This window comes from Amborella trichopoda, chromosome 2 (genome assembly GCF_054954075.1).
Source record: "Amborella trichopoda isolate Santa Cruz 75 chromosome 2, AtrichopodaSantaCruz75HAP2 v2.0, whole genome shotgun sequence".
NCBI classification, from domain to species: Eukaryota; Viridiplantae; Streptophyta; class Magnoliopsida; order Amborellales; family Amborellaceae; genus Amborella; species Amborella trichopoda.
Window position 1 is genome coordinate 2,400,952 of NC_142337.1, and position 22,076 is coordinate 2,423,027.

Consider the following 22,076-nt stretch of genomic DNA (forward strand, 5'->3'; position numbering starts at 1 on the left):
GGACTTGGTGGAATATTAAAACAACAAATTGATTCAAAAGAACAATTATTACGTTACACATCTAAGGCTTGGAATTCCACGCAATTAAATTACTCTATGGTTAAAAAGGAATTACTAGCCATAGTCCATTGTGTTACAAAATTTCAAAGTGATGTATTAAATCAACATTTTTTTATCCGTACGGATTGCAAAGCTGCTAAAGATATTATGCAAAAAGATGTCCAAAATTTGGTTTCTAAACAAATATTTGCCCGCTGGCAGGCTATTCTCTCTGCTTTCGACTTTTCTCTTGAACATCTTCCCGGGTCTTCTAATTCTTTACCCGATTTCTTGACCCGTGAATTTTCGCAGGGGGGGCAACACTGACGCTAACGACGAATCACCACTTTCACTTGCACTCCAATTATTCCAAGATAACCTATCTGATAAGGATCTTTCATCCTTAAATATGGGCTCCCGAGGCAATACTCGCCGGGGAAAACAACCCATGCACTCTTTAGTTCCATATGAAGGGGAACCTTCACCCCTGAATATTCGCTCACCATCTCAATCCCCAGTTCATCAAATTACATACCCAGAAGCTCGAACTTCAATTCCTACATTTTCACCAGCACAATCCAAATCCACTCTTCCTACCAATACTCCAAGATCCGAATACATTGAAAGGGCCTTTTTAATGGACATTACCATTGATGAACATCAGGTTCACATGGACCCAAGCAAGCTTGCACCATTATACCTATTAAACCATCTTAATCCTATCAATGGGGTTAAGACCAGAGAGTATTATGAAGCCATTCTAATGGAAACAGGGTCCATCTCTGTTGTCCACTACTTTCAACAGAATACCCGAATCATAGCCTATTCCAAAGTACAGATAAAGAAATTGCTTTCTTATACTGAGTGGGGTTCTAATCCCGTACAAGGCAAAAAATTACAAAATCCTGAATTTTCTTATAAGTATTTCAAATATGCTGAGTACATAGAAGCTTGGCATAAATTTTTCTATTATCAAAACCCTAACAATACTCATAGCTGGTATTTACAATTCCGGCTACCAATTTTTGAAAGGTTCCCCACTTGGTTTCAAAACTGGTATTTCGTGTGGGGATCAACTGCTATGATTTTACCTCCTGCTTTTAAGGAGTTGCAGGAGCAATTTATACAATACAATAATATCAATAATTCAGTTGACACTCACCTTTACTTTATGGCTTTATACCAAATCCCTTGGATTATGAAATGGGATTATACCATATCACCCAATACTTCCAATGATTATACATACATCCCACGATTGGGAAAAACCATCTCTGTAAAATGGTGGGATATCTTTCAAATGGATCTCACGAAAGCCACTCCAAAAAGAATACCACCCAAAGCACCTATATACCAGGAAAACCCAAATACTCCAAACACTTCTTTTGATTTTCTTACCTACCTGCGAAATATGCTGCAAACCAACCCACATGCTTCCAAGGAAGAACTGAAGAAACAAATGAAAGAAATCTTTGCTGAAGCAGGAAGAAAACCCACATCTTCCGAAGAAACAGTTCAGTCCTCTCCACTACACACCAATAGGTACCTCCAACTCAGTCAGAAGGATATATACATATATATATATATATATATATATATATATATATATATATATATATATATATATATATATATAGAGAGAGAGAGAGAGAGAGAGAGAGAGAGAATTGATCCAATGCAACGGTTGTATCGTACTATAATGCAACGACACTTTTAGAGACCCATGTTTGTGGTATTTGTATGACCCTAAATTTTGCACACATATCTCCTCATCTCAATAATCAATCCCCCCCAAAAAAAAGTTCAATTTGAACCCTAAATATGGTCAAAATGAGTCCCCTCCAAAAACGAATCTAAACCATTCATTTTGTGAATTTCAAGATCTTAGCTTTTATAAACCCAAAATCATTTTTTCTTCTTTAAACATTGTTCATCTAATGATAATAAAGCCATCCAAAAAAATTGGAATTGAAAATGCCCTTCTAAGGCATAGAACTAAGCATCTCACCAAAATGAACGGCCTATATTAATTGGGCTAAAAAAGTACTTTATAGGCTGGGTTTTCAATTTTTTATTTTTTTGTGATTGTTCATTAGAATGAAAAGAGTGTATATTGTAAATTTTGGATCAAGCAAATGGCCATAAGATAGTTTTTTAAGGTTGTTGCATCAAATTACTATGAAACGGTTGCATGACATCATTGCCCATATATATATATATATATATATATATATATATATATATATATAGGAAAATGATTCTATGAGCCCAACGGCTCAGATTGAATTTGGATCGATTTGACGATCACGAATGTATAGTAGTGTTTTAATTTTAATTATTTTTCTATAAATCCAAATCGCTTGAAATTTTAGAAGTATCTTCTTCTTATCAAGTCACACCTAATAAAAATATAAAAAAATAATCCAAAAAACATTGACCAAAATACCCCCAAAACTTTACGGGGGTATTTTGGCCAATTGTTTTCATGCAAAAGATTTTTTTGATATTTTTCGAAGATTCGCTTATTTTTTATGAACACACGCTTAAAATTTCAAGTGATTTGGATTTGTACAAGAAAAGTAAAATTCAAACACTATCGGGCATCAGTGATCGACAGATCAGCCCAGATTCATTTTGGGATGTTGGGTTCATTTTTACCTGTGAGCCCACTGGCTCACAGGATCATTTTCTTATATATATATATATATATATATATATATATATATATATATATATATATATATATGGAAAATATTGATATTAGCCCACTAGCTCATATGAACATATGAGCCTAACGACTTAGCTTGAATCTGGACCGATTTGATGGTCACGACCTCATTTCATGTTTGAATTTTAATTTTTTTTATACAAATCCAAATAAATTCAAATTTTAATATTTCATTCTTCTCATCAAGGTGTACTTAATAAAAATATTTAAAAAATAATTCGTAATAAATTGATTGACCAAAATACGATCGAAACATTATAGGGGTATTTTGGTCAATTTATTTTTTATAAATTATTATTATTGATATTTTTATTATATTATCATATTTTTGAAGAACACATGCCTAAAATTTTAAGTTATTTGGATTTGTAAAAAAAGAATTTAAATTTAAATACGAAATGAAGTCGTGGCCATTAGATCGGCTAAGATTAAATCTGGACCAGTAGGCTCATATGAACTCATATGTTCATATAAGCTAGTGTGTTAATCTCACCATTTTCCACATATATATATATATATATATCTTGTTAGCCATGGGTTGATGGGTATATGTGTGTGATATATTTAAGTCATCATAGTTGATTGTGTTCTTATGCTATTACAAGCATGATAGTGTGGCTTCTCTTTCATTATTATAATGGTAGTATATATCTTTTTATTGAGAAATTTATCAAAATAGATGTCACCATGAGTTGGAATAGTTTACAAGGGGTAGCCTGTTAAATAGTGAAAAAACAGGCATATTTTGATAAAGTTCCCTTTGTATCGTAACATGTATAGGATGCTCTCCTAAGAGCATCTTGAACATTAACTGCCTTGTCTAGCAGTTGGATAGTATGCTCCTTTAAGAACAGGAATATGAGTTTTTACTTTGACAATTAAAAAATAATTGAGGAATATGATTTTTTTATGTTTTGAGTGTTATAATGGTAAGTTATTTATAACTCTATTTTGTCACAAACTTGGTGAAACCTTTTTGGAATTTGAACCCCTAGCTTCTTACAATAACAAGGTGCAATCTCCGTACTTTAGCCTGGTCCTTTACTCGTTATGAGTCCTAAGACTCATAGAAATCTTGTCCTTATCTGGATTTCATGCTATAACAGATTTATTTCCTTCAAAATCACCATGATTGATCATATTGACAAATTTTCCCAAATCTTTGAAAATTTGGAGAAACAAACATTATACTATATATTGTTCCATAAAATACACGCTAAGAGTTAGGTGATCTTAGGCTTTTCACTCTCTATAACTTTTATCAACATTTTCTCACTATGATTTTGAAATTTTCACTTAACATAAGGTGGAGTAAGCTCCGTAGTGGAGAATTTGCATCATTTAGCTCAGCATTTTAAAATAAAGAATATGAACCGGAAATCACTGATCCTAAGAGAATTTAATGAGTGGGTGAACCAATTCTCAGATGTAGAATCTCAAAATTCCCACTTATTTGTGTGTTTTTACTAATTTTTTTTCTTGATTCGCGATGGATTCACTAACCCAGATCAGCTCCATAGGTCAACATGTTTACTCCACCAATCCATGTTTTTAAACACCAATTTATCTATTTATCTCAATTTATTTTCTAATTCTTCCCTTTTAAGTTTTTTACCTAACACAGGGTGAGTTAAATTCTTGGGAAATTTACATATGCATAGGATTCTTTTACCGTTACAACGGAATGGCTAAAAAATAGGCCGTTATTACCAGGGAAGAAGGATCTCCGAATTTTTTTATTTTTTACCAAGTTTGCCCCCGGTCTGATTTTTCAAATATCGGGCCGCTTGTTTCTTCTTTTTCTTTTTTTCTAAACATGGCCATGTAAGAAAAAACGTGGACTGATGTATGCAAAATCAGACTGGGGCAAACTTAAAAAAAATTAGAAAATTTGGAGGTTTTGTCCTTCCAAATAATAAAAGCATTATTTTCGAGTCATTTCGTTAGAACGGTAAAAAAAATCCAATCTATACGTAAATTTCCCTAAATTCTTCATTGGATAATTTCCATTTCTTCAGCTATTTTACTCCATTTGATTTTTAACATTGTCATTTGAAAACTTTCACTTATCACATGGAATTCTCATTTGCCTATTTTTTTTATGAGTAACGATCCGATGAGACCTTTCGACACCTATGTGTGTAGGATTTCAAAGGATCACCATTAAATTTGATATAAATCTCTTGAAAAATTATCATAGATATGAAATTTGACTTTTTTATAGATCTGTACCAAATTTGATGATGCTCTTTGAAGTGATACATAAATGGGGACCTCACAAAGTCATTTCCCTTCTTTTGTAATCGGTTAATATTGAACTCATGTTTAAAAATAGTCATTTCCCTTATTGTGCAATCGGTTCATATTGAACTCATTTTTTAAAAATAGTGGGTTGGTAGAATATTGCCAGCTCTTCCCTTGTGTGGGTTGGTTAGCAACTGCCGCGTCTTCCCCACTCGTCGTCGCTTCATACGACCCAAGAGGCATCATAGAGATCCTTAGGTCAATCCACCCACTACAGTTCTTACACGTGTTACTCACCGTGTTCACGTTTCAATATATGTTTCCCCATTTTGTCTGCTTTTGCTATAAAAATTTCCAATTGTGCCCTTCTTACCTGTGAGTAGGTACGGCTGTATTGAGCTCGAAGAAATTACTTGGTTCCCACTATATCCGGAAAATAGAAGAGGTTCGTAATCATGGAGGTCACTCATGATGACGCCATTAGGACTCGGAATGGTATGGGCGGCTCGGCCCACAATATGTGGCTTGAGTGCTCGACCTGAACTTGGACCTGGACCTGGACCAGGGCCAGGGCCACAATAGGTCCAGCATGACCTTTCTCAATTTTGATCTTTTGTTTCTTTTTAAATTACATTTGGCAGGGTGGGGCTGGGCCCTGATAGACCATGGCTACGGCAGGCTTGGGCAGGGCCTATAAAGACATGGGCTGGGCTGGGCTGGGCTGTGACTAGGGCTGGCTAGGCTCAGGCCAGGCCATTACCAACCATGACTCCTAAGTTGTCAGATGTGAAATTCGTGAAATTATTCAGCTGAGGGTGAAAATATACTTTGAAATGTGAAAACCTTTTCTTAGATATGGTGTGGACATCATGACATATAGACTAATGCCAACTTCTCTAATTTTACTTGCTTGGGATGTTAATGATCTTTTGATCAGAGGTGGTGGTCCTATTGTATGCATTCCCTATAGAATGCTCTCACTTAATTTAACTTCAATTAAAGAATTTCATCCTAGAAGGAATCTGAAATTCCTAATCTTACACCTATGAATATGAGATTCCATCTAATTTTTTTTGGATGTATTTATAGGAAAAACCATCCGAACTTGGCATATTCTTTTATTTTTAGATAAAATAGACCCGTGTATGACCAATAGTTTCTAAAAATTACGAACTTGTGGCTTTTAAAACATTTTTCCTTATCTTCTCTTTCACCTACCCAAAATGGATTATCTTCTCTTTCACCTACCAAAAATGGATTATGAACTAAGGAGATTCCTAAAATGGTGGCGTTATTGGGCACAACAGCATTGTATAGGTTTCACTAAAATTGTGATAACCAATGTTTAGAAAAACACCGATTTGGGTAAGAGCCGTCCGATTTGGATCGAAAATCCTCAATGGCACCGGTCCCAGAGAAATATCTAGAATTGGCACGTTCCCCCATGACATGGCCAATTTTGATTGGTTCTCTAACATAACCGATCAGTTCTATCACATAACTAGTCAGAACTACCCCCTTTCTTATTTTACTTATTTATTTATTATTATTAATGATCAGATAGGAAACTGGATGGTAGATCTAGATTGTCTATCCGTCGAACCCGACCAAAAATGGGGATACATAATCACCCATCCATTTTTTGAAAACCTTGGTGACAACTATTTTAATGGCAGAAAAATAATCCTAAATGGTGTTTCCTAAGTTACAAGGGTGATGAACGAAAACTAATGGGTGATGTCAAGGACTCGATATTCATGGAATTTTTGTCTTCAATGGTATTATTGGAATTTTAAGAAATGGGGACATATTTGAGGTTTTCAGTTTGTTCTTGACAATGAAGTTTTTTCTTCATGATTAGTTCACTGATTAATAAAATATTTTATCTGTTCACCTAACTAAAGTGCCCTCGAGGAAAGAATGAATTCATGGATGAACTTTCCAATCTAAACAATAAAAATGAAAACTAAAAAGTGAGAAAACATCACATGGTAATAGAGTGTCTCAAGGGAAGCAATAATTCTTTTATTATTTTAATATATATTTTCAATTTTTTTCTATAATAAAAACATCCTCACGCAAATGTCATTTTCTTAGAACACCAATCATTCATTGTCATTTAAAAAAAATGTGAAAGTGGGGGGAATAATAAAATTAGGAGATTTGGGAGAAGGATTTTCCATTTTAGAATGATTAAACGATTATTTTTGGAGAAAAATAAATAGATTTTGAGTTTTAAAATATTTAGACTTGATTATCGAAAATGTAGACGCTATATGTTCAATCTTAGAACAATCAGTTTTTTATGTGCATCTTGATCGTGTTTCTTTTTTTCTGTTCTTTTTCTTTAGGGGGATCACTTGGTTGAACATAGTTATTATGATCAGATTAAACTGGTCAGTATTTTAGTTTGGTCTCAAGTAAAAACTAACTTTTGCAAAAAATTAAATCATATTTGACCGGTTTTGGTTCTTGGGTTCTATTATATTGACCAATTTGACTGGCGAAATAAAGCTAATTAGCTACTTTTAACATATTTTATACTTTTAAGTTATTCTTTTTAAGTTTTATTTTTAAAAATCAGCTTAACCAATTTAACTGGTAGAAGAATCAATTTTTGATTGAATCAGACCCTCATCAGTTCGATATCCTATTCCCATCCTCATAATACTTGGGTTGAGGAGGTTACATCCACCTATTTGTACAAGTAAAAATACTCTTATATGGGTTTTAACTCCAACGGAGTAACCAATTGATGTATTCTTGCTACTCCTGCAGGAGCATATACTCCTTTTGGGTACCTAAATATTCAATGTAATGCTAATTTACTTAATGAACTAACTAAACTTTTAGTGCAAGATATTTATAAATAAATTCAAATACATGTCTATAAAAATTTAAGTGTGGCACCAATAGAGAATAGATAGATAAGCTAGTCATATGTGGCGCAGACCCACATGCAAATTATCAAGTTCAATTGTGTTTGATTATCATTTTGCAGCTCAAAAAAAGTAAAATGTTTAAAACATGGATATGTCTGGATCAGGGTTTTAAAAAACGTCAAGTCGAACCAGACTCGTCCGGTTCGACTAGAGAATTGGCACAAGGTGTGCCGGTTCCTGCATTATACACGGAATCGTCCGATTCCAGAGAGAACTGGGCGATTCTATACAGTGACATGCCGATTCACTATATGGAATAGGCAAGTCCCGTGAAGAACACGGGTTGCACAGTGTTCTTCACGAGTTTCTTCAAATTTTGTCTTTTTTTTTATCAATTTTCTTCTTTTTTTTGCCATGTGATCGAATATTCAAGCTATATGCAGCTTTTTTTAACCTTTTCATGGATTAAATGGTGTAGAAATTTCATGTTTTTGGATCATGAAAGTTGCGGGTTTTAGGGTTTCTGCTTTTCCTTTTGTTTCATGCCAAATAAGGCATGAATATGTGAAAATTTTGAGGCATATTGATCGTAAATGTGTTCATCAAAAATTTCTATTACAAATTTGTAATAATCTTGGAGAAAAACAGATTAATTTGGAGATTGAAGCCACGGGTTCACGAAACCAGGTAAGAACTCTGCGTTTTTTTTTTTCTCGCCATTTGATCAATTTCAGTCCATATTTTGAAAAAAAAATCAGTTCAATTTGTAGGGTTTTAAATCTTTATCGTGCCTTTTATAATTTACCATATTTAATTTTATTTAATTTAATCAATAACAGCCTGAGTTTTTAGAAGAACACTGTGATGTTTGTGAAAAAAAATTTCTGCTGTTTTTTTTTTTTCGGCCTTTTGATCTATTTTCACTATATATTACAAATAATGTGTTAGATTTTTAGGGTTTTTAATCGTTATAGTCGTGTTTATAATCAGATGTATTCAATTTCATATGATTTATTCAATTTGAGCTTCAGTTTTTAGATTCAATGACTGTTGTCTGTGAAGAACTGCGTTTTTTTTTTTTTCTCAATTTAATCAATTTGATTTGATTTATTGATGATAATGTGTTCATAATTTAGGTTTTTGATTCTTTATATTGTTGTTTATCAAAACATGTACTCAATTGGATGTAATTTATTTGTTTGGAGGTAGATTTTTTAGTTGAAGTGGCTGATGAAAGGTGGCTCTATGAAGACTTTTTTTTTTTTTGTAATCCATGATCAAATTTTTTGAAAATTTGTGATTTTTCGAAAAGATGTGAAAATCGTGATAAGGTTTTGATTATCATGAGGTATTAAACCATATTTTTAATTTTTATTGTTTGAGTTTGCTGTACTTTTTTATTTTATTTTTTTATCCATGATCGAATTTTTTTAAAAATGATGATTTTCCTAAAAGACGTGAAAATCGTGACCAGGTTTTGATTATCATGAGGTATTAAACCATATTTTTAATTTTTATTGTTAAAGTTTTTATTGAAAATATTGTATGTTGATAGATTATTTATGCAAAAAAATGGATGTTATTATATTTTTATTGCAAAACTGTATTTTTTTAATTTGTTGTTAATGCATTTTTGAGTTGGAATGACTGATGTTAGGTGGCTCTGTGAAGAATTGTTTTTATTTGTTTTTCTTTTTTAGTACATGATCGATTTTTTTTTAAACATCATGATTTTCCGAAAAGATGTGAAAATAGTGACCAGGTTTTGATTATCATAAGGTATTAAACCATATTTTTAAATTTTATTGTTAAAGTTTTTGTTGAAAAAATTGCATGTTGATATAATATTTATGCAAAAACATATTTGTTATTATATTTCTATCCTAGCCATATTATTCACATATCGAGTCCCAAAAGCAACAGGGTAGGGATGAGCACGACAGTGTAGGTGAACATGAAGGATGGACAAGCTTCGGGGATTTTAGATTGGGAACACAACAGAACACTAACACTCAGGGATTTGGGTATAGTCAGACGCCTGCTAATATCGATGATTCGTTTTTAGATCGAATCAATGAATTGTCAAACGAATTCAATCAATGGCACCAGCGTGACCAAGAAGAAGAACAACGTCGGTTGTCATTTTATTTTTAGATCGTATGTCACTAATTGTATGCTTTATTGTAGTCCATGTATGTTGATATACTTATTCCATGATAATTCTATGTTTATCCTTTTGTGTGATGTAAATTAAATGGTAAATAGTAGTTCATGCAGGGAAAGAACATATCAATATTCGCATATTCATGCAAAGAAATGAAAATTCTTAATGGAGTACCCTCATTTCTTATTGAATTCCTAAAAAACAATATTTATAATAAATTTTACTAAATTTTTCGGAACTTTTTGAAGCTTTAATCTGACCGATTCAGCTGATTCCTGATTTGGATCGTCGATTCCTGATCTGAATCAATTTTTGAGATGCCCGATCCGGATCACCGATCCGCTTTTTAAACCATTGGTGTGGATCAAGGTCGTGTGTGGATCAAGCTCATGGTTCATTATCATTTTGCAACTCGTAAGTACAATGTTTAAGATAGGGATGCATGTGCATTATTAACCGACGGGGTTATGGCTGTAGTTAACTACATAATATTTGCCTAGTGTGATTTTTTACTTAAATTTTTGCTAAACATGTTTGATTTGAAAATAAATAATTAAAAAAATTATTTTGAGTTTTTGTAGGTCTAGATTCAACATTCACCAAGAAGATAACCCGGCTTTTTTTTGGTAAATACAACCTGGCTTATGTTCAAATTTTTGTACAGATCCCTAATTTTGGTAAATTCAATTTTTGCTTGAATAGCACACACCAGCACTACGAGTATCCAAAATTTGGGGTCCAATAGACGACCCCTAATTTTTTAGGAGACAGTACAACCATGATGGCTGACATTTTCTTTATTCTGGTGGTATGCTAATGTTGTGACAGCTTAAGAAAGTATCAATTTTAGCGTTGGCAATTGACCCGACCAGACTCGGCACATCATGGGTAGACCCGACCTCGAGTCTGAGTATGGGTCAAAATTTTGAACCCAAAAGGTCGGATCCGTGTCCAAAACTTGGATCCGAATATTATTTGGGTCCGGTCCAATCGGACCAATCCTGTACCCGACCCGAATAATATAGGTATATGTTATGTGGGTATTCATAAATATTACCAATACATTTGTTTTTTAGGAATTTCCAGTTATTATGTAAAGCAATAAAAAATATAGGTATATATGGGTATTCATAAATGTTGTGCAATATTGTAATTGTTGCCAATAATATAGATATATGATAGTTAAAAAAGGATAGAAAAAATAAATAAAAAATAAAAAATAAACACTCATAGTCATGGGGCAGCAATGGACCCAAGCGATGGGTATGAGTATAGGTCCAAATTTTGGACCCGAAAAGTTGGGTCAGGGTCCAAAGCCTACACTTGAATGTTATTCGGGTCCGGTTGGATCCAGACCTGTTGCCAGTCGTAATCAATTTGCCTCTTCATGGAAATTTAAATTAATTTTCTCAATAATATAGGCTAATTACTCTCTGGGATCAAATAACCATTTTATCCTCTTCTTTTCTCCTACGATTCGGAACAAATTAATAGGAAATTTTACCACAACACACGTAATTTATCAATTATTATTATTATTATTATTACCAATTTCAAGTACACCCCATGTTTATATCAAGGGTTCTAAAAAAAAATTAAATTGAAAAGGTGAAATATGAAATGTTCGACCAAGATTAACCTTCCCTTTTTTTATTGAATTTAAAACTCCTCTAAGAAAATTTGAATGTTTGAGACTTTTTGACTGCGCAAATGGAGAAAAACCAAGCGCGTTTGCATGCCAGCGTTTGTCTCGTGCAAAAGAAAATCGGCAACTTGAAAGCTGGGCATGTGGTTTTTTTTCATTAATCGCCGATTAATTCATCCACCAACCATTTTCTCTATCTACATTAAGTCCTTTCTATTTGTATTCTCTCTCTACTTCGTACTTTTTCTCTCATATTTTTTACTCTTTCCAAGTCTTCAATACTCGGCCTACTTTGGCCGCTTCCACACTATCTTGCTTCCTTCCCCAACTATCTTGCGGCCACCTACTCTCTCTCTCTCTTAATCAACCTATTCTCTCTCTCTTAACCCTCTATAAAACCTCCCCTCCCTCACACTTGCCATTACCATTCCTCTTCTCTTCTTCTCTCTCTACTACTACTCTTTCTCTATAACATCTTCTCTCATTTGCACCACCCATAAACTCTCTCTCTACGCTACCCATTTACCATCTTTCATTCGCTGCATAACCCTCTCTCTCCCCCATTATCTGTAAACCCTCCCCCTTGGTTTTCTCCTCGGTCAACAACTGCATAACCCCTCTCTCTCTCTCTCTCTCTCTATATATATATATAACTTAAAGAGTTTGTCTCACTAAAACACCACCGAACGAGAGAAAGATGGGCGACCTCCCTTAGATCTTCAACGACTCCGCCATGGCTGCACCCCACCCTCTGGACCCCGAGGACTTCCGAAAGCAAGCCCACATTATGGTCGACTTCATCGCCGACTACTACCAAGATGTCGAGAAGCTCCCGGTTCGTAGTGAGGTCGAGCCCGGATACCTCCGGCACCGCCTCCCCGACTCCGCCCCTTACAACCCCGAGCCCCTCGAGAATATCCTTAAAGATGTCAAGAGCCACATCGTCCCTGGCATCACCCACTGGATGAGCCCTAACTACTTCGCCTACTTCCCTTCAAGTGGTAGCACTGCCGGGTTCCTCGGAGAGATGCTGAGCACCGGCTTCAACGTCGTGGGCTTCAACTGGCTCTCGTCGCCTGCCGCCACCGAGCTCGAGAGCATCGTGATTGACTGGATCGGTAAAATGTTGTGCCTTCCCAAGTCTTTCTTGTTCTCTGGAGGTGGTGGGGGTGTCCTCCAGGGGACCACCTGCGAGGCCATCCTCTGCACCCTGGCTGCGGCCCGAGACCGAAAGCTGAAGAAGATTGGGGGTGACAAGATTGGCCAACTTGTTGTCTATGCCTCAGACCAGACGCATTGTGCCCTCCAGAAGGCAGCGCAGATTGCCGGTATCCGCCCCGAGAACTTCCGTGCCGTCCCAACAACAAAATCCTGCAACTTTGGGCTCTCGCCCGCTGCACTCCGCAGGGCCATGGAAGAAGATGTGGCAGCGGGGCTCGTCCCTCTCTATGCCTGTGCAACAATAGGAACCACCTCCTCCACCGCCGTCGACCCCCTGGAGGGCCTCGGCAGGGTTACCAGGGACTTCGGTGTCTGGCTCCATGTAGATGCCGCTTACGCCGGCAGTGCATGCATATGCCCGGAGTTCCGTCACTTCCTTGACGGGGTCGAGCTTGCTGACTCGTACAGCATGAACGCGCACAAGTGGTTCTTTACGAACCTCGACTGCTGTTGCCTTTGGGTGAAGAACCCCGACGCCCTGGTGCAATCGCTGTCGACGAACCCCGAGTACCTGCGGAACAAGGCCACAGAGTCGAAGATGGTGGTGGACTACAAGGACTGGCAGATCGCACTATCGAGGCGGTTCCGGGCCCTGAAGCTCTGGATGGTGCTCCGGAGCTACGGGGTGAGCAACCTCCGGAACTTCCTCCGGAGCCACGTCAGCATGGCCAAGCAGTTTGAGGGGCTCGTGAATGCGGACCCCCGGTTCGAGATCGTCGTGCCGAGGACGTTCGCCATGGTGTGTTTCCGGCTCACACAGCCAGCCGGGTCTAGGTGGGAGACCGATAACGGCGAGGAGCTCAACAAGGCGCTACTCGAGGCCGTGAACACGACGGGCCTGGCCTACATGACTCATGCCGTGGTCGGTGGCGTGTACATGATCCGGTTCGCCACTGGCGGGACGCTCACGGAGGAGCGGCACATTTTGGCTACATGGCGCCTGGTGCAGGACCAGGCTGAGGCCTTGCTAGGCAAGTGCGAGGCCAAGGAGGGCTAAGCATTGTGTCGAGGGTTGAAATACTAAAAGCCCTCCTACACGTTCATACACCTTATTTTTTATCTTATTTTCCTTTGTATTTTTTCGAATTTTTTTTGTCTTAATTATTTTTTTCTTTTCTTTTTTACATACTCTTGATCATCCTTTTTGTAAGAAAAGACCTTGCAAATTGTGTAGAGAGCTGTCACTTGGGATGAGAAAGAACATTTTATAATGTATTTATCTTTTATTGTTTGGAAATAAATTCCTTGAAAATGTCAATTACTGGATTTTCCCTCGCTAGAGTAAAAATGCTTGGTCTCCCTCGAAATGACGTGAGAAATATTTCAAGCTCATTTAATCACATTTTTATCTGCTTTGGCCAAGTCCACAATTAGCTTAGGAGAAATATTTTATTTGAAAATATTTTTGAGAAAATATTTTTATATGAAATAATTTTTTTATGTAGTTAGATGTGGAAATATTTTCACACAAATTAGCTGTCAATTGATATACAAATTAGCTGTCAATTGATATGAAAAGATGTACTCGGGCTAATTAGTTAAAAATGTTTTCAAATTTAACCCTATAAAAAAATTCTTTTACGTGAATATTTTTTAGAAAATATTTGCACATAATAATAAAAAAAAAAAGAAAAAAAAAAAAGAAAAAAAACAAGGAAGTGCCCTTAATCATAGCTCACTATAGAGAGAGGGAGAGAGAGAGAGAGAGAGAGAGAGGGGCTAGGGCAACATTCAACATTGCTCTTAGTTTATTCTCTAATGGACCCAATTTTCCTTGGGGCAGATGAGTTGGGTTATACACATCACATATCGCACACTAAAGGGACACAAGTGCAACCGTCTCCTATTAAACACATTATTTTTTTAGACTCGCATTAGATCGTCCACCACCCACTCCCTTAGAGCTTTTGAGAGAGAGAGGGAGCAGTTGAGGTCTTAATATAAGCAAATATATTAGTATTCAGCTCAACATATACGACAGAATTTTGGCCCGTTAATTTAAAAATGCCAAAAAAATTGGAATGAAGTTAGTTTAACTACGCTCTGTGCCATTCCAATCAATGAGCCGGGCGGCAAAGAAGAGCCGGGCTATTTCAGGACATGCACGCGTGTAAGATTGCATGATGTGTTTTGTGACAAAAAAAGGTTGTTTACGTACGGACACAAAAGGGTAATTTATGTAGGGATACAAAAACAATTACGAAATAGGCTAATTTTGAGTAAAAATTATGCATAAGGTCAGCCATGACGTGTTTTTTTTATTTTACTTAAAATTGCCCTTCGATCCAAGAATGCCATCTTCAGACCATTTTATTTTTTGTTTTTTTTTAATGTGTTTTGAAATAGGGTTATGCAACAAGTTTTAGGGTAGTGTCCAATCAGTCTGAATATGCCATCCTCGAACCACCTATATTCTCACTTAGGAATGAAGAAATGGGTGGTCCGAGGATAGAAACGTCATACTGCTCCCAAGACAAAGCATTGATTAGTTCCGAAAGAGTCAGAGGTTATCATCGTCGGACAGCCATATTCTCATTTAGAAATGAAGAAACGGGCAGTCAAGGATAGGAATCTCAGACCGTTCTCTAGACTGAGCAAAGTCCAGTTTTAAAGCGGTCCGAGTTTACCATCCTAGAATATCCCATATTCTCATATGGCAATGAAAAAGCGGGATGTCCAATGATTGGAACTTCGGATCCTTCCCTAGACTAACTGGGCATTGCCCTAAAATTGGGGCCATAACCCTATTTCAAAAAAATTTAAAAAGAAAAATAAAAATTATTCCGAGGATGACATCCACCATTCGAGGCAAAATTTTGAAAAAAAATAATAAAAAAAATACGTGGTTAACCAACCTTCTCCATAATTTTCATCGAAACGTTTCATATTTTGCTTTTCTTTTTTGTTGTGTCTGGACATTAATTTCTCAAAAAAAGAAAAATTTTGTCATACCCCAAGAATTTACAATACTATTATTCCTGAGATGTGACGGACAAAACATATATACATCTATTGATAGGACAAATTTACAGTGGCGAGGTCTTACATAGTAAATAAAGAAAGCTAGCACAACAACAGTAACTTCCAAGGTTGATCTTGACTAACACTCAAAATGAATCCGTAGTTATCCTGAAAAAATGTTTACCATAGTTTGATGAGTTTGGCTACTCAATAAGTGATCATCATAATCCTAAAAATAATCATGATTGAAAGATATCAATATTTTCCAAAATGAGATCTATTAATAGAAATGCATCAACAATTTCACTTTCAATAATTGCATAATTAAGTATAATCTGAGTACTTGAAATGCTTATAACACTTTTAACGGCAGTACATAATTCAAAGAATTTCACAAAATACCCTACTGGCGTCCCAAGTAGGTCACCTATATACCCCATCAGCGTCCTGATGGGTCCACTTAATCCCTATCGGCGTCCCAGATAGGTCCACTTAATCCCTGCAGGTCCACTTATACCTCACCGGCGTACCGGATGAGTCCACTTAATCCCTACCGGCGTCCCAGATAGGTCCACTTATACCTCACCGGCGAACCGAATGAGTCCACTTGCATACTTAAATTATTTCTAAATCTCTTTAAACATTTTAAAGCAGCAATATCATGTACTCAACATATCACTGAAATCATTAATATGAATTTCACTTAAACCATTAATAACAGTCACTCTCTATAACATTTCAAAAATAACCAATCAAATACTTTGGGCTCAAATTTAGAAAGGTAGCAGTTTGTAAAGACATTCTAGCATAATTGCCAATTTAATATGTATAAAAAAACTCTTATAGAAATTCAAGAATACGGAATTATCACAATTTATGGGATATCAATCCACAAATAAACATTTCACAACAATACTATAATCAATTGCAAAAATGTCAATTTTTAAATAATAAGGCAGTCATTTGCACATGAATTTTACAATGTCTAAATATTCAAAACAGTAGAAAGAAATATCACAATTTTACTACAAGCAGAAATATCACATTTATTTCTAACAATAGACAAGAAAAATAAATAAATTTATTTTTCTAATTTACAGCAATCAAAATTTCTAACATAGATAAAATATCACAATTTTTATTAAAAAGATTATTTTTCAAGATAATAGGGTCACGTGCGCATAAAATTTATCGCACCTAAAATTCATGATAATAAGCAGAAATAATTATTTCATTTCATTTTTAAAAAGAATGGATTATTTTTCGAGACAATGAGGTCACTTACACACAAAACTGATAAAATAAAGATCCTAGACGGAAATATCACTATTTATTAAAAATAGACTATTTTTCAGAAAGACGATGTCACTTACATACAAAACTTATAAAATAAAGATCCTGGACGGAAATATCACTATTTATTAAAAACAGACTATTTTTTAGGAAGACAATGTCACTTACATACAAAACTTATAAAATAAAGATCCTGGACGGAAATATCACTATTTATTAAAAACAGACTATTTTTCAGGAAGACAATGTCACTTACGCACAAATATTTGAGAGGGAACTTCGATAAAATTTGGCTAGAAAGAGATCTCAAAATTTTCTAGGATTGGAGTGCTCACCTCCCCTATTTAAATTCTTAGAACGTATTATTATAATATTTTATTACGCTCTACCTCATACCTGAGGTGTCGCGTTAAGCGTATGCTTTTATCATACGGAAACCACGTCCGCTAAAGGACGTTGACAGCTGCAAAGGCTGCAATCAAAAGCACCAGCAAAAGCAAAAGCAAAGGTAAAGGCAAAGGCAAAAACTTTTGAAAATATAGATGGTCCCCAAGGACCATCATATTCAAACAGACCATCACCTATTTAAAAGCATCTTTTCTCTTCTTTTTTTTTTTTTCTTCTTTTTTTTGAAATTTTAGGATTGTTACAAATTTCTTGTGTACCATTTGTTGGGTTAGGACAACTTCGGTTGAAAGATACAATTCTGGCGCCAGAAATACCTTGAATAGATTGAAAATTATTTAACTCTAATTATGAAATTTTAAGGACAAAAAATGGTACATATCGAATAGATCTATCAGCACCTGAAAATCTTCAAAATCAATATATGACTGATATCCGTTTTTGTATGTATGCATACATCTCGAAGTTAAAACAATCAATCGGAAGGTTATAGAGAATGTGCCTTATTTCTCGAGCTTCAGCAAAAAAAAAACCTTTCCGGGTGCACCTCATTTTATAACAAGATTGACACCTTATATAAACTTTTGGGCAAGCTTTCTTTGCTCACATACAGTATAAAACTTATATACTTCCCTTTATCTAACCGTCCATTCTGAATGGAAAGCAAAGATTGCTCCAATCACAATGTCACGTCTCTACACTATTTTATTTTTTATTTTCTTCTATAAACTATTTTGACACCAAATTTTGTACGTCTAATCCTCTATTAAACTTTCACTAGTGAAAAATATAAGAAACTATTTTCAATAAAATAAAATGATTAAAATACCCTTGAAAGTTTCAAGGGGTATTTTGGTCATTATATTTTATCAAAATAATATTTGTAATATTTTTTATAGGTACGCCCCAATGAGAAGATGACACGTACCAAATTTTATATACATTCAATTTGTATAATAAAAATTAAAAATAAAATACTTTTAGACATCGAATCTAAAATAAAACGGTGAGTGGCTCTCTTGATCAAAATTGGACGGCTGGATGGTAGGGGAAGCATAGATCTTCTATGCTGTAGGGGAAGTATAGAAACCTTTCTCTTAAACTTTTTCCTTTCTTTACTAATATAGTTAGGGTGCAGTTGGCACACGAATGCATCTGTAGCTGTAGAGGTAAGGTGCGCTTTCAAATTTTACCATAGTATATAATTTTGATGTAAAATGTTCTTAGGATTATCTCAAAATCTATTTTTATATCTAATTATAAAATTTTAAATTTAAAAAATGGTTAAAATCATGTAGATCTATAAACATATGAAAATCTTGAAAATGGATGGTGTAGATAATATGTTGTAAAATACACTATTTCTAAGACTTAAAATCTTTTCATTTTTTATGGATCGAGATGACCAATGAAAAGGGTTTTCAACATTAAAACTACCTTTTCAAATGGATTTTTTACGTGCACCTGCAGCTCTACATTATAAGGTTGCAACCTTATATAAACTTTTTCCATATAGTTTTTTTCTCCATGTGAATTGTTAACTAAAAAGCGTTGCACATATGCACACGTTTGAGCACTCGCTCGTAATGCATGTATCGTGGTCCCACAGGACCAAATTGTCCCTTGTTTTTCAAGTGGGCGGAACACCAGCGTGGAGGATTAAAAAAAGTATGATTTGGTCTCCACGGCCCACAAAACCCACTTCCATGTCCCTGCACGCGCACTTAAAGCAAGTCTGAGAAAGGTCATTGAACAGGTGGACTGTGGCTCTCATTTTCTAAGTTTGTAAGGGCCAGTAATATTGTAATTTTAAGGGAAAGAGGTTTATAAACTATTGAAGCAAGGTGTTTCTTAAAAATCCGATACTAAAGAGTGCTTTGAAGTTTGAAAATTACCAATTGACCTGAACCTCGAAATAAATGGATGTAAAATCTTAAAAATAATATATACAATACATCTCTCCAATTGATTGTACATATATTAGTCCCATATTGCATACTACAAGAACACAAGTCCAAAGCAACACGTATAAAAACATTCTTTTGGACTCGCATTAAATCGTACACCACTCACTCCCTTAGAGCTTGAGAGAGAGAGAGAGCATTTGAGTTCTTAATGTAAGCAAATAAGAGAGAAGATTTGAGGTCTTAATGTAAGCAAATATATTAATACTATTCAGCTCAACATTTAGGATAGAATTTTGGCCTGTTAATTTAACAATGCCCTATCTTTTTGGATGTAAAACAGTTTAACTACGATATCCAAATCAATGAGACGGGAAGCACAGATGAGTTGGGCTATTTCATGCGAGTCACGTGCGTATGATTGCCATGACGCGTATTGTGACAAAACAAAAAGAAAAAAAAGGATTGTATATAATGAGACCATTTACTTTTTAGTACAAGCTCACAATTATTTACAATCACCTGATGTGAAATATGATAGCTTGGGTGTGTCACAAAATTCGATAAATTTTTTTTGAAATTTGAACTTGATCAATGAAATAAATAAGGCCTCCCAATTTCACATCCAATGTCAAGATTAATTGTGACCACCTTGTACAAAAGATAAATAATCTCATTATATACTTTCCAAAAAAAAAGAGTGAATTAGGTACAGACACAAATTTATATTAAAAAATAAAATGAGTCAATTTTGGGTTAAAATTACGTTTAGAAGGTCAGTCAATCTAAAGTTCATTATTTTTTAAAAAATTGCCCATCATTTTGAGGATACCATCTTTGGAACTTATTTCAATTTTGTTTTTGAGTTTTTTGGATGGTACGGTTATGTTTTAATGTTTTGGGCAGCGCTCAATCATCAAACCGTCTTCTATGGTCCTTTTTAATGCGGTCTGAGGTTGGCATCCTCGAATAACGAAGACTGACTTTGTTAAACATTCTGAGGCGGTCTGAGCTGACCTTTTCTGATGCTCTTTAGGGCGGTCCGAGGTCGGCATATTCGATTTTGATTGGTTCATTTATTTTCTAAAAAATAAAGAAGTCTGAGGATGCCAAACTCGGACTGCTTTCTAGATTGGGCATTGCCCCTCACACTAAGGCACTACCCTACTAATAAAAAAACTCAAAAAAAAGTTCAAATAAAAATTGGTCCAAAGCAATGTTTTTTAAAAAAAGCTTGTGTATGAATAGTTGGCCGTTGATGTGTATTGTTTCAACTTCATGATGCACTTCGAACTTTTTTGAAAGATACAGTCCTAGCGCCAGAAACCCCTTAATTTATTTCTGATCTTGATCATGAAATTTAAAGCATTGAAAATGCTGATAAGTTAGATCCATGAACTCGTAAAAATTTTCAAAATAGTTCTGTAATTATATTACAAGATGTGCTAGACTGATAAGTTCTTTTTCTATACATATGACAATCAATTGGAGGGTTGAGTGAACCGGATGCTTCAACCGGTTCCACGGTTTTTGAGTTTTTATTTTTCAATATAAAAGTTAATGTGGCGGCGGCCTGGCTAGATTTGAATTAGAATCGTCAATGACGATCCAGTTCTTTCTATATATCGAAAATCGGCCTCCTAAATCGTGGGTCGGGTCGGTCGTACCAATTTTGTTAAAGTGAACTAGATGGTCCAACTCGTTCCCAGTTTTGTGTTTTTATTTCCACCAAAGTATAATTACTGCCACTTGCTATGCTGCACAACTTATTAATTACTCGTATTCTTTTAAAGGCGTTATGAGTGCTTGTAAAATGAAATGATAGAGTGGAACATGAACTCAGTGGTGGACCATACTAAGCAAACGATGTTGCAGCTATCGGACTGTGCTTGACGATCTAGGCCAGTCGGTTGGAAAAACCCATGTTACCGGGGCATAAAGAACAAAGCGAAAAGGATTCTAATGCGTTAGCCCTTGATGAGGTCGGATAATATGCCCGGATGAGTGAGTTGAGAAGTTGTGTGACCCTTGTGTGTGATCGTGACCTACAGGGATGGGGGCAAAAGACTCATCCACGTGCCATCTCACGGCATGCATATCGACAGATCGTTCGGAAAAGCCAGAAATCCACCTTTTAGGGTGAAACATACGCATGTGCGAAAGATACCCTTATGCACCATAAGAGCTCAAGTCTAGGTGACATTGACTCGTCTCTAAGGGAGGACCTGAAATCCACAGATTGAGATTGCAAGTGTGGCCTATAGTTCACAGTTGAAGGTGGAGTGACCCATGATTGTTGATTCTTAAACCATATGGAATATTTTCCCATCAAATTAATTTACTTATTTTGTTTTATGATGAAAATTATTTTAAGATTATTATTTGAATTTTATGAACCCCTGGATATTTTATTTATAATTTTTAGATTTATAAAATTAAAGATATTAATTTTATAATTGTTTAAATATTCAAATACTATTCTAAAATCTTTTTATTAATTTTAAATATAAAAAAATATCATGGGGACCCATTGTGCACATGGGCCTGCCATATTTTTTAGAAGGTGGGGCCCATGAGTGCTTCCTTGGGT

The 22,076-nt window shown here is 35.3% G+C and overlaps 1 protein-coding gene across 1 annotated transcript; it reads left to right on the plus strand.

Moving 5' to 3' along the window:
• The first annotated feature begins 12,114 nt into the window (after positions 1–12,114).
• On the plus strand, positions 12,115–14,181 carry LOC148783035 (tyrosine/DOPA decarboxylase 2-like). The gene has a single exon (XM_088857379.1). The coding sequence runs from the start codon at positions 12,436–12,438 to the stop codon at positions 13,918–13,920; it is 1,485 nt and encodes a 494-aa protein (XP_088713505.1). The 5' UTR covers positions 12,115–12,435; the 3' UTR covers positions 13,921–14,181.
• Positions 14,182–22,076: the final 7,895 nt, after the last annotated feature.